The sequence below is a fragment of the Ursus arctos genome, unplaced genomic scaffold (assembly GCF_023065955.2).
Source record: "Ursus arctos isolate Adak ecotype North America unplaced genomic scaffold, UrsArc2.0 scaffold_15, whole genome shotgun sequence".
In the NCBI taxonomy this organism is placed as follows: Eukaryota; Metazoa; Chordata; class Mammalia; order Carnivora; family Ursidae; genus Ursus; species Ursus arctos.
The window spans coordinates 33725474-33740072 of NW_026622819.1; the positions used below are offsets into that span (position 1 = coordinate 33725474).

The 14599-nt window shown below is 35.5% G+C and overlaps 1 protein-coding gene across 1 annotated transcript in view; it reads right to left on the reverse strand.

The window, feature by feature from the left end:
• Positions 1-629: 629 nt before the first annotated feature.
• Positions 630-14599, reverse strand: part of FGF10 (fibroblast growth factor 10) — an 81062-nt gene continuing 67092 nt past the window's right edge. Inside the window, exons 3-4 of the mRNA XM_057312232.1 lie at positions 7119-7222; positions 630-3528 (exon numbers count right to left, since the gene is read on the reverse strand). Of these exons, the coding sequence (XP_057168215.1) occupies positions 3331-3528; positions 7119-7222 (302 nt within the window). The 3' untranslated portion in view covers positions 630-3330. The remainder of the gene's footprint in view (positions 3529-7118; positions 7223-14599) is intronic.

The following is a 14599-nucleotide window of genomic DNA, read 5'->3' on the forward strand; positions in this document are numbered from 1 at the left end:
GTATTGTAAGTATTTCATGGTTTCCTACAGATATTTTTATTTAAACAAAGTTTGGACCAGCTAGAGCCTTCACTGATAAGGAAAAGGTAAATTTTATTTTTGCTGAATAATCATAAATCCTGAATTAACAGCATCCAAATTATTGGAACTGTGCAACATTAATGCTGATCAGTTTAGATAGTGCCCATAACCTGGCTTGGGCCCTGGACCCAGCTTGCATAACTATATACTTTGCTCTCTCTACTTTTCAAATCAAATTCATTGGACTACTCTCTCCCCTTGAAATCAGAGTTTGCAGCCTCCTGGCTTTCCTCTAAAAGTCTTTCATTGTTTCACAAGCCATCCTTGTTTTCAATTCATCCTTCTTTATCCACTGTGTAAACTAGGTGGACCTGAATACTTAGGAAAAATCTAAAGCATTTGGTTGTTATTAGAGTAAGGATAGCTGACTCACACATGTAAAGCATTAAAGAAAACTTACAAATGTTTGAGTGATTTTTTTCTCTTTTGTTGTTGTTTGGGACTGTGGGGCATTTAACCACATCCTGCCATGCATAGAACACTTGCACTTCTCTTTTTATTACCAGGTATAGTTAGGTATAGGCTAATAAAACAAACAAGGAAAATACTTTTATTTTCTTTTCCCAGCATTTTTATTGATTTATTTAAATGTAACATACTATACACTGTTCAGCCTTTTGGGAGGTAGGAGGAGGGAGAGATTCTATATCTTTATGAGGAGTCTCTTCGGAACCAGCACTCAGATAGACACACATTTGTGGCTGACACACCATGACATCATGGCCAGGGGCCACACTTCCCGCAGAGGTTGAGCTCCCAAAATCGTGATGATTTTTTTTTTAACATACAGTATTCAGGGCTGGAAGTGCTTTTCTTCAGTAGCACAATCCAGCTGCAAAGGGGACCAGAATTCTATCTCAATATCAAGCAAAGATGCTGTTTTTAAATGCAGGAGAATCTCCTTACCAAACTGTTTCTGTCCTTATCTGTGTGTGTGTGTGTGTATGGTGTGGGGGGGGGGGGGCGGTGAAGGAGATGTTTTCTATTTTTGGCTTCTGCAAGCTTTGATATATTTTGCTAGAAGCTGTTTTAGTGTTTGGAGTCCGATAATGATGCCTGTTTACACATAGTCTCCTTGGTAATCTAAATGGCTATGTGAAATACGAATCCAGTTTGTGCCCTGTTTGCTGTTTGTGCAGTCATCTAATCCTGTATTTGTCTCACCAAACATTTAATTTTGGTTTTGGGTGGTCTGTGTTCATGTGTCAGGTGCAATTATTATTTTAAAAAAAAAGAACAAAGATAATCTAGTTCTGATAGCAATATGTTACATTATAGGCCTCAGACTCAGTTACCAATTACATTTTCACATACAGATTCCAACCACAAAAATTAAACATTTTTAGAATCTGATTTGTTAAGAAGCAAGTTGGAAGCCAAATGCCATGAAATGCAACTTTAGCCATAAGCCAAAACTCTCTGCCTCAAGTGCATATCTTTTGAAATCCCAACTTTTTTAAGGAATGAAGAAAATAAGACCTTTTATGGGATGACTTTATGGGAAAGTTTCTTAATAAAACTAATTCTTAAATAAGAGATTAACTGGAAGTGCTGGTTAAGCATTGACACAAGTTATAGGAGAAGATCACAAAACACCAGCCTTTCTAGAGGTTAAACTTTAGTAAAAAGACACATTTAGTGAGTCTTTCCCTTATACCAAAATACTGTGTCCAAAAGATAAAAATAAACAGACCTTTTCAAAACAAGAAATATGAAGATAAAACTGCAGCATCAATATAATCTTATAGTTATCACTTAAAGTAGTTAAAACAAATAGTATTTTTCTACACTTTTTAAAAAAATCACTACAGACACTGCAAATAAGGCTTATGTATTTATTTACTGGAATACAATGTGATGATGACTGGTATACTCTTATGTATTGTTTTCTATACCTGCTCTAACAAAATGAATTTTGATATGGTTACATGATGGAATCTTCCAAAGCTCTTTAAATTGACAGAAAATAAGTTTTATTTGGTTTTGTAAAGACTAGATCATACAGCTCGAACAGGTTTCAGTATATGGTTACACATATACCAGGATATATTTGCTCAGTTTAAGCCCCTGGGAGAGTTACACTTCAGAGTCCTTGATAATTCCTTTGGGGGAGATGCACTATGTGGGACTTATAAAGGATTCTTATATATGCAGACAGCCTCTTCATCACTTACCGCTGTGACATATGGCAAAAAATAGTTGGTAAATAATGAGGCTGGGCTACTAAAATTTATTTAACAGTTTTCCTTCTTTTAGTATATTCTTGGAGCCCCATTGGTGTATTGAAAGAGAAGAATTTGGCCTTCTGGTCCCTTTCTTATGAAAGGAAGCCCTAGGAGTGATAGATGTTTTGAAACGATGGCAGGTATCTCTCATCAAGCACTGTCATATTTATTGTTGATGGTTCTTATTGCAAAAGTGATTTTAAGTTAACTGATAGCACATGGGGCTCTCACCCTGCTTCCCTATCTCCTCTCCTGTTCTTGAAGTGTTTGCCAAGTTTTAAAAACACTTTGTCATGAACATGCATGTGGTGTGCTGAAGAAAAAGAAAAGGTAAATCAGAGGGCAGCTGCTGAGGATACTCTTTAAAACCCCAAAAGATATTTAACATCCTATTAAATAAATAACTTAGAACGAAATAGAAAGGGATGAAGGCAGAATGCACAAGCATACCATACAATTTGTTGTGTTAGAACAGTTTTACACTAACATGTTTACATTTTTTAAATCTTATCCAACTCTTCCATGATGCCACGCCCAAAGCGCCTTCGGTTGTGCATATGATGTGACCCAAGTGCTTTCCAGTAAATGCTTGCATGTCTTACTGCTCATTGAATCATCAGGCTTGCATGAGCAATGAAAGTCTTTGATATGAGTTCGTATTCCATAAATAACTTTCCCAAAGATCATTCAATAGATTGTTCCATGTCCCTTAAGTTCTATCTCAGAGGTTAGAAAACAAGAATAGAAACAAAAACTTCACCAAAAACCCAGCCACTTGGTTGTTCACTTAGGACTAACTTTCATCCCATTTAATCTGCCTGTATCTCGATTATAAGGCATGACACAACTAATTAAAAGAACATCATATGTCAGCAGTGAGTACAAAACCTTCAAAGACTTTCTTTCAAGCAAGCAGACGTCTGCAATATGTCTCTGCCTTTGAGCTACTGTCTTCATGAAGAATTCCAACTAGTCCTGGCAAAAGAACCTTTGGTTCTACTGCAGCCACGAGCATTGCCTTCCTCTACGAGTGTACCACCATTGGAAGAAAATGCGCTGAGGTGTTTTTCCTTCGTGTTTTCTGTCCTCTCCTGGGAGCTCCTTTTCCATTCAATGCCACGTACATTTGCCTCCCATTGTGCTGCCAGTTAAAGGATGCATATGTGTTATATCCATTTTCCTCTATCCTCTCCTTCAGCTTACAGTCATTGTTAAATTCTTTCTGCAAGGGAAAAATAAAATCTTTTATTCCTGTGATGATGATACTTACTTCCATTTGACACAAACCATCCAGAGAACTCCAGTTCAAGAGTTTCCTTTGCTGTTGCCATTTGTACGTAAGTTGTGCCCTTCAACAGAAGAGTCAACAACAGAAGAGGAAACTCGTAGCCACAAAATAGATTCTGTGTTTGAGGGCTCATGATTCATTTTAATTGATCATCATAACCACAAGTTAGGGCCCTTTTAAAAAGCTGGTGTGTTTTGAATATGACATGGCTTAAGTGTCTAGATTGATGTCAAGAAGTAAACATTCCACTAACAGTATTTGTGATGATCCAATGATAAAGAATAGTGTTATAATCCTTTTTTTCCCCCCAGAGTAATGACCAGGGGTCTCATGGGAAAAACAGAATTACAGAAAAAAACATGGGCTTATCAAGTTTGCAAACTTTACCTATAAATCCATGATAAATGCACCCATATTGGTAAGAAAGCAGATCATATTGCAAAATCATAATGGTTCTAGATAACCAAGAGGCCAGGGAAGGGTAGGGGGATGTCTTCCTTTTTTACAAATACTAGATTTCTCCATTTTGTAGATTACATACAATTATCCATAACTTTGAATTTTAATAGATTTACTCTGAGGTCTAGAAATGATTGAGAACTAGGACATGGAATGCCTTGCTTTGTGAATTATCATATCAAAGAAATTACAAACATGGTGACTATCAGTGCCTTTATTGTTTAAACCTGAGACTTTGATCCTGGAAAATTCCACTCTATAGCCATAGTCCTTTGGCTTTGTTTCAGGTGGCCATGTGTTTTTAAGGTGGTCTTTGGGACAAGAATTGATGTTTCCTTCCTTCCATAAATCCAGTATCTCACTCTGGAGTTACCGATGAAGAGTAACCGCTAATCTTAAAACTCTGGCTTTAGAAATGTCCCTCTTCTCTTATATCCACACTAAAGCAGATATAAAGCTAAGGAATAGGGGCTTTTGCTCTTCTGGTTCTACCTTTTCCAATCCAAACCAAGGGTATTGTAGGCATCTTTCAGTTGGCCTCTTCTGGGCAGTTCAAATATTTTTCTCACCTTGGGATTTAATTTTTTTTTTTTTTTTTTTACTGAATTCTCAATATCCTGAAAGTGTGTATTTTTAAGTGTCTCGGTTTCTGTGAACTAGATCATCATTTTGAACATTATCAGAACCATCAAAAACATAGTTTGTCTAAAACTATATGGCTTCAAAGGAGAGATGATTTTTTACATGAATTATATTCATTCTAATAAAGGGGGTACAGTTTAGAGACTATGGGAGGATTGGGGCTTTTTGAGATATTTTATATTTGCAACAGAGCTGTATATAGAAAAGTAGCAGTGGATACTTACTTTTCCTCCCCATAATAAATTTATAGAACAATGTCTCTTTTTTTAAGATGTATTTATTGATTTGAGAGAGAGAGCGTGAGAGCTCATGTATGAGTAGGCATGGGGGCAAAGGGAGGGGATGAGAGAGAGAATCTCAAGCAGACTCCCACTGAGTGCAGAGCCTGATGCCAAGCTTGATCTCATTACCCTGAGATCATGACCTGATTTGAAAACAAGAGTCATTTGCTCAACTGACTGAACCACCCAGGTGCCCCTAGAACAATGTCTCTTAAAGTGAGGTACACCTATAGCAGACTCCTAATCGCAGATATTTTTTTTTATATATATTTACATCTTAGCTCAAATGTATCAGAATCTCTGGAGGAGGGACCTAGAAATCTATGTGTTTACAGCATTTAGGTGAATCACAAGTAAGAAAGTTTAAAAAAAAAAAAAGGTCTTGGGGCTCTGCTCTGGATGGATCTGAGTGCTGAGTATATAGTGTGGGACAAGGCAGCCCCTGTCCAGTTTAAGCTCACAATATATTGGGGGAAGACAGTCTACAATAAACACATTCATGAGAGAATTTCTGATAAATCTCATCACAGGTAACTAAAAGGGGGGTGTTATGATAGAAAGCAATGGGCATCTAGTTTAGATACAGAAATGGGATGAAATAATTCACGCATTGTAGAGTTCAACAAGAAGCATAGGCTCAGTGTTTGAGCTGTTTTGGGATAGAAGAAAAAGCTTATTAAATATTTGTATGACGCTGTTCATTTCAGAATTCTCCATTTCTTCCTGATGTCACTTTTTTTAAAGAGTATTCTTTATCAATTAAAAGTTATTTCAATTTTTTTGCAATTAAAATTGTTTACCTTTTTTCTCTCATTCTAAATTTGTGTGATCTGGCTTTACTTTAAAGCTTTAGTTTTGACTAAGTGTATTAGTATTTCTGCAAAGAATATGAATCGGGTCCTCTTACCCAGTGATTCTGGTAATAGTAGATTAAGGAGAGATTCAGGCATGTTTGTTCAAGTAAATAAATAAAAAATGCCTCAAAAGTGATTATGCTGTAAACCTCTGAATGGTACCACTTTTTAAAATGGCCCATTACTCTTCTGGGCTCATGAGCAGAACTGTGCATAATGGAAAATTTTAAATTCCTTTAACTACCTCCCTCCTCCTGACACGCAAAAGGCAGTTACCCTAGACAAAGGAATTGGCCCACAGTGCGCGTGCCCAGCTCCCCAGTTAGGAGTGGACCTGATACAATGAAATACAAAACTATTCTGTAATCAGACCAGTGGCTCCTTATTTATTTATTTATTTATTTTTATTATGTTATGTTAGTCACCATACAGTACATCATTAACTTTTGATATAGTATTCCATGATTCATTGTTTGCTTAAGTTTGGTTATCAAAGTGTTGGATCAGGAACACCTGGAACCTTGTTAGAAATGCAAATTCTTAGATCTTGTCACAGCTTTAATGTATCAAAAAATCTAGAAGTGTGTTTTAATCTTCCCAGTGATTGTGATCAAGTTTGAGAGCTGTTGGCTCTAGGCAGGCAGTGCAATTGTTCTTATGCTAATCAACAAAATAAGGTTATTTACACATGTTGAAGTGATATTCCTCAATACTTGCTATGAAACATAGAGAAGTATGTACCCAAAGCATTGGCTGGATACCAGCTGCATCAATGAATTAATGACTATTGTCTAGGTAAATAAAATTATGAAATTGACTGAAGGCACAGAAATGGTGGATTTCTTAATCTGCCTCCCCATCTCATATTTTAACAGAATACAAAATACCAAGCCCCTGTTTTATCTTCAGCTCTAAAACACACACAGTGTATGGTTTCCTACTCAATTTAAGATCTTTGTTTTCAATGATTCTTCTCCAAGTTGTCTGTAGCACCCGTGCCAATCTGACCAGATGCTTCCGTGAGAGTCTGACCCGTTAACAGTTCATAACATTGACTGACGAATGCCAGCAACAGCCTGTGTGGTAGACTGATGGGTGAACAACAGAGGAAATTACTGAGTTCCAAGAGCTGCTTTGCCAGCCCTGAAACTCTGGTGACCAGTCCACTGTGGCTCTATTTACTAGCAATAGAATGATAACAAAGCTCTTCAATGTCTGAGGGAAACATTCCAAAACTCTGGTAATGATTTACTGCAGTGGACTTGGAAAACTAAAGCAGAATACTTACTGAGCCATAGAGTTTCCCCTTCTTGTTCATGGCTAAATAATAGTTGCTGTTAATGGCTTTGACGGCAACAACTCCGATTTCCACTGAAGTTATCTCTAGGATACCTAAAACATACAATAAAAAATTTTTTTAAAAAAAGCTAAACTTAAAGGGTCACATACATTAAGGTGAAAGAAAAAAACAGAAGAACTATTGAGTTTTAATTTCTGACAGTTCTAAAATTAGTAGGTTTAAAAAACTGGGGGCACCTGGGTGGCTCAGTCAGTTAAGCAGCGACTCTTGATTTCAGCTAAGGTCATGATCTCAGGGTGGTGAGATCGAGCCCCATGTCAGGCTCTGCACTCAGTGGGGAGTTTGCTTGAGAGTTTCTTTCTCCTTCTCCCTCTTCCCCTTCCCCCCATTCTCTCTCTCTCTTTCAAATAAGTAAATCTTTAAAAAAATTCTAAAAAATTAAAAATTGGAAAAAAAAAAAGCAAATCTCTTTCGATGTGCCTAAAAACCCAGCAAGTATATTGAAACAAGTAATAAGTCTTGAAAAGAATTCTCTTATATTTTACTCTGAGCATATAAGGAAAAATATTGTTTTAATTAAAACGCTTCCTTTGCTAACTCTGCATTTTCAACCCCATAAATATTGAAATAACTCTGTCTTAGCCTAGATTACACAAAAACTTATCAGAGCACACATCTGTACTATGGTACTAAATTAAATCCATAGCATATGTCAATAATATGTCAGATTTGCCTCAATCTGTAAAAACAGTGGTAAACTATTTCTCCTTTGTAGGACACTTAGATAAACTAAATCTCTTGGCTACATTTAACTGATAAATTCGGTTTTGGAAAATGTGTTGACATTCTGCGATACAGAAAGACTAATCCCAACATCCACATTGTCTTTAAAATAGCAAAATCACTGCTCTGGGTTGGGAGAATATCCAGTATCCATCAGCATTTTTAAAGCCTTTTTTTCCCTAGAAAAAATGGAAACCTGAGGGAATTTGTAACTGATAGACAAGAGAACTGTTTCCCTAATGCACATGTTTTTGTTGGTACATCTAAAGGTAATTTTCTCTGAAAGGTCTGTAGGTAACTCTAGGGAAAGCATTCAGTACTTTACCTTGTCTTCAAGATACAAACAAATACATCTATTTATTTACATATTTAAAAATACTTTCTTGAGTTTATTTCTTTAATTCTCACAACAGTCCTCGAAGAAGGTATTGCTATTCTTAATTACAGATGAAAAACAGAGGATATGAGATTATATAACTCACACATAAGATGCTAAAGTGACAGAGGCCAGTAATGATGGATCCAACACCTAAGCTTCCAGCTTTCAGACTGTTCTGCTCTCTATCTCTGACTATTTGCCTCTCCATCCTATCTCCCCACCCTTTCCCATTCTCCCAATGGGATCCTGTTGGAAAACTATCTGACAAAATGACACATCAAGATAATAGTCTTTAACAGGCATGCCACAGAGGAAAATGTCAAAGTATCAAGGAGGGGAATCTAATATGTTTTATGTCACAAGCAGAAGGTACAGAGCAAGTCAGGAGGTTGAAATCTTGGACAAAATATTTAGGACAGTATTTACTTTGCCTAAGAAACAAGCACTGTCAGTAAATTGCAAGCTGTTACCTATGTATGCTTTTGTAACCAAAAATTGTTAGGATGAAAAGATTGAAGGATGATTTTAGCAAAAAATAAAGCAGGATTTTTGAAGGTAACAAAAGGAAAAACATGATACAAATGTTGCTAAATCTTTGACCAATCATTTCTGAGAGTGCATTGCACATGATATATCATATTTAGGTTGAAAACTCCTGGGTTTTTCTGCTTTGCACAAAATAGGAACTCAAGATTCAAAGAATTCATCAATCAATTAACCATTTTCCCACCCAGCAACCAGTTAAGACTAGTGTGAAAAAGTTCACTATGCTTCAAAATAGAAAGTGGGAAGACCTAGATGATTTTAGGTTTTTTCAGATTCTGAAAAGAATTTTTTGGGTATGTCAGTAAAGTATAATATGATAATTTCGTGGTAATGAACAATGACTGTCTTTATTATAAACATCTGTTACTGTGAAAGTAACTTTCTGAGGGGCTCAGTGTAGAGGACTTGTTCATTTTTTTTTATAAAGAATCTCTCCTGTGTTCTCTGTTATTTGGGTTAGGGTTACTGTAAAGATGATCAAGTTTGCTTATAAAAGTATTTTTGAAAAAGAGGACCAGAATTTTACTTGATGTTTGTTGGACTAATAACTTAGCATTCTATATTTGTGTATTTTGATGCAAAATTAAATTCCAACTGAAAGATGACCTAGGGGAAAGTAAGTGAAAGGAATACAGATTTCTCTGTATTTCTTACAGTTTTTGTGAATCTACAATTATATCAAAAGTTATAAAGTACTGTTTTGTTACTCGAAGAAACTAACACCTGAAGATTATATCATTAATGAAAGGGAACATAAATTCTATTTCTCTTTCATGTAAGTCAGATTTTTTTCTAAATTTGAAAACGTATTCTTGTAGTGAAATTCTATTACTTACATGAGGTTTTAACCACATCAGTTTTGATGTCTCTTAAAAGATGAATATGCCAGCTGGTATTCTAAATCTATTTAAGAGCTTTTGGACAGTTTAATTCAAACACATAGGAAGACCTATGGGGAAAAGGGCACTCTTTTAGGAAATGGAAACATAAAGCCAAGTAAGTTACGGCTTTCCTTGAGCAAAATCTATGCTGTATTGGGAGTAAAAGACAAATACACAGAGAATTACAATAAAACATATTAAGTGATAGTAAGAGCTAAAATAGAAAACAAAAGAGGCAAAAATAAAAGTAGTTCATATTGGCTGGGGCTCCAAGGTGGAGTTACTATTTGGACATGAGACTTGAATTGGGTTTTGAAGGTTGAATAAGAAGCATCTAGGGGAGAGATGGGAAGACATGAACAAAAGCATTAAGGTGAAACAGTCCGTGTTTTCAGAAAAATCATGTTTGATTTACCAACTAGGGAACAAGGAACAAGGCCGGAAATCATGAGAAGTGAGGTTAGGGAGTTAAGTAAGACTCAAAGTATCGACCATCTTGTATGGACTCCTAGAATTTTGACAAATAGGAAGTATTTTATCTAAAAATATATAACTTTAAAAAAATATGAGAAAAGGCCAATGTTTGGCAAATTTATTTTAAGTAAATAATAGCAATCTGTAAAATTTATTTTGAATTATCTTTGAAATCCTAAATAATAAAGTTTGTCGACATTACAAGTGATTGCAAAATAAATCAGCTCCTGTTAATGGGCACATTCCACCATAGTAATGGGGAGGATTTTGCAAACTGATGAAATCCAAGTGGAAATAACCTAGAAGTCACAATTTTCATGTAAATCATCTTTTCTTTTAACTTGCCAAGGCATGAGTTATGTTTTGATGAATCATTGAGTAGTTAATCTGAGGAGGGCCATTCACAAGTTTCTTTCCCAGTTTATGCTTCTCATCCTTCTCCAGAAGAGAAGCATCTGACCCATTTTCTCCCTAGCAATCACACTGGATCAAGAATACTTCTCTTTTTGGGCTAGTAGAATAAACCTATTGGCCAGCATGATAACTTTTTCCTTAAACATTTTTTAATGGATACAACATGAGAAAGTAAAAGGCAAGTAAAATTTTAATACAATGGACATAAACAAGGGGAAAACTAGATGTAAAAAACAAATGCAAAATCCCATCATCCTCTCCTAGATAGAACATGAATATATAAAGAAATCCCACAGATTCTTTGAGTAAATTAATTTGACTAATATGTATTAAGCACCAATGTGTAGGGTTTGTGTTAGATCTTACTACAGAGGATGCGAAGACAAAGAAGACTTAGTCCTTGAAGGAGTTTTAAAACTGGGTAGAATAAGGACATATATAATTAAAGTAATTACAATACAAAGAAAATATTTTAAGAGGTACATGAGAGATAAAATACATTGTCTTGGTTTTAAATAGTAAAGTTGTTGTCCTGAAGAAGATGGTTGATGTTTGAGGTGAATCTTTCAGGGGTAGGATTTTAGTAGGTCAGAATTTGAAAAGTTGAGAGGAATAGTCTATGCAGAGAAAAATGAACAAGTAAAGAAAGGCATGGAGAGAAAAGGATTCGGTGTGTATTTGAGCTGTGGTTGGCTCTCCCCACCAATCGTACTTCGTGGGGACCGCTCAGTAAAAGTACAGACTGTACTTCATTGAGCAGCAGTGGTGCTGTCCTGGGTGAGGAATGTACTTTTCAAAAACTTTGTTGTGAAACTTGGAAGGAGCTCAATAAAGGTCAGAGCCTCTTGAATTCAGAATCAGTCACGTCTATTATTTTGCTCTAAATATTTTACTCAAAATTATAATGGTATATAGTTTGATAGTTTTAGTTGGTGTCCTGAAACATATTATGATTAGTATAATGTAATACACAAATCCTAACTTCTCTAAACTAAACCTCTTTCTCATGAGTTGTTGTCAAGTGTCCCACATAGGTTATGTTATATTATATCCTAACATAAAAAAGCCTGTAGAACTCCCCAGAGTTGTTATCACATTTACACTGTACACCTCAGAGATTATGTGGCCATACTCTAGAGTGTGGGGCTAAATGGCTCCAAATGTGGTCTTGAAAATCACCATAGATCATACCTCTTTAAGGGTGTATCTTTCTCAAAGAGCCATACCAATGTGGTCTTCTTCTTCTACATACATACATAGTTCATAATATGTGCTCAATATATTTTTATTGGATAAATTATTTTATTGAATGAATCAATAAGTGATCAGTCCAGCAACTGGCTGAGTAAAAGAAAACTCAGTATTATTTAAATATAGAATTTTTATAATTCTTTTTTTTTTAAAGATTTTTACTTTATTTGAGAGTGAGAGAGACCGAACACAAGCAGGCAGAGGGGCAGAGGGATAGGGAGAAGTAGGCTCCCTGCTGAGCAGAGAGCCCAACATGGGGCTCGATCCCAGGACCCCGGGATCATGACCTGAGCTGAAGGCAGATGCTTAACTGACTGAGCCACGCAGGCACCCCCAGAATTTTTTTTCTTTTGATAGTATGGTCAAATTTGTAAAAGCTTGAGATAATAATTGTACATTCAAATAAAATGAAAATGAAAGTAAAAGGAAATGCCCAAATGAACATACTTTAAAGGAAAAGTCAGTGAATTACAAAATATAAAGATTTGTTATTGATAGGCAATTATAAATCTGAAACTCCTTTAAATTTTCTAAATAATATATGTATATCTCTTCAACTATTCGTTATTAAAATTGTGAGAAAAGAGATCTCAAACATGGATCAGAAAGCCTATCTAGAGTGTGAGGTCTCAAGGCAACATTCTTGGTTAAGGAAGGAAAGCACCATCTGGGGTAAGTCGAATTTAAAGACAGTAATAGCACAAAAATAAAGAATGACACAGAGTGACTGTCATGTATCATATACTTTAATATTCATATCTGAGCCTCACAAACTATATTAGGCAAGCATTATGCTCTACACATGTTGAAATTGGGCCTTGGAGAAAGTAAATAAATTGGTGAACGTACATTCACCTAGGGTATGGTAGATTTGGTATATGGATTCAAGGCCCATTCTCTTTCCACTAAATCAGGCTTTGTTGAACAAAGTTGAATATAGCAAAATGAAAAAAGGCAATGATAAAGACTGTTTTACCTATTTTGAATACTTCTCCATATTATAGCAAGCACTTGATTTTTAGATTTCAAAAGTATTTTAGAGAAGCATACTGATTAATCAACACAAAGCAATTAATTTCCATATAGATTAATTTTCTAGGTGACTAAAGTTTTAGAGCTCTTGGACGTTATTTATTTAAAAAATAGTTTGGCACCTTCGTCTCCAAGTTCATTCACTTCCTTGTTCATATCTGGAGATTACTAATAAGAATTTAATGTTTTTCTTGATGACTCACGGACATCAACATTATCTCTAATGACTTTCTCTACTGTGAAGTAGAATGCTCTGAAGAGCTTCTGAGTACCTCCATTAAAATAAGCTGATGAGTTAATATGAAATCTGGTTAGAATTGAGTCAAAATTATGGACAAGGCTTGGCGGTGTTTTTTCCTGAGTATAGGATATAAGGCTTTGTGTAGAAATCTTAGCTCTTTTTGATAGGTTCTCCAGAGAGTGACATTCTACACAAATGTAGTGCAAAATTCTGGGGAAACAAAAATATTTAGGTTTTTGTCTAGAACAAGCTACATTAGTTTTATCTTTTATATCTCTAGTAAAACCTGTTGTAATTCTCCTATGTTGTAAAAATTGTGATAACTTGCAAACGATCTAATGGGATATAATTTTCCTTCATAAATACTGGTATGGAAAAAATTACACAGCAATTATTATTTCAGCTGGTAGTTCACTGATACCCTTGAATTTGTTGAAAACATGATTCCACTCATGATTTTTGACAGTGAAATGCTACTTTACATCTAGGAAGTCCAATAGATTGTAGGTTTATAAGATCATGTCCAGAAAAAGTATATAGCAGTTTTCAATACCTAAATAATAATTAAGAATATTTCAAATAATGTTTTCATTTCTCTTTAATGTGAAACAGTTAAATTAATCAAAGCCTCAACACATTATGTGAACTGCTGAACTCTCACAGAGCACAAAGGATCTCCCTGAACACTATGCTAAGAGTCTTTACCAAACTTAAACTATCTTCTACCTGCACTAGGCTGTGTCCCTAAAGGTGACCTTAGGTCCCATGCTGAGTCTTAAGAAAATGCAATCCTGTCCAATTGCAAATTATACATTGTCCCAACCCACCTTCCCAAACCATTTTCAGTAATTCCCTACCTACTCCCTTCTGTAAATTTCACTTCCACAGTCTCTCATCTCTTTTTTTAAAATCACCTTTTCCATTTTCCAGTAATCCCTCTTTGTTTTCCCTTAATAGCCTCAGTCACCGTTGTCTTAGTTGGAGTTGAGCTCAATTAATATTGTAGTTTCTCTCCCTTACTGCAATAGTTTGTCTTATCACCTTTAAGAAGCATCTGGTGCTGTTTGTTTGCTGGACAATTACATGAGCTCAAAAAATATCACAGAGATTTTGAAGTAGAAAACTGTCACCAAATTCATAGGTAGCATGTGCCCAGCAAAATAGTCCATGAGTGGTGAAAGCAAAAAAAGGAAGAAGAGAATGGGTTTTTGAAGACTGACTGCAAGAGGAGAGCACATCGCTGAGGGGTAACAGAACTATGGTAGTATCTCTTAGCTTAAGCAGACCTGTTATGGATTGCATATTTGCTTGACCTTCAACAATTTCAAAAAGTGCATCTAGACTTTAAGTTCACTGTCTTGAAAGATGTCAAAATGTATCTAATTGCTGTATATTGGTAGTGACTGGACGCAGCATTTGTGATATTAATTTTTTGTATTATCTACTTATTTTCCCATTTCATTTCTCT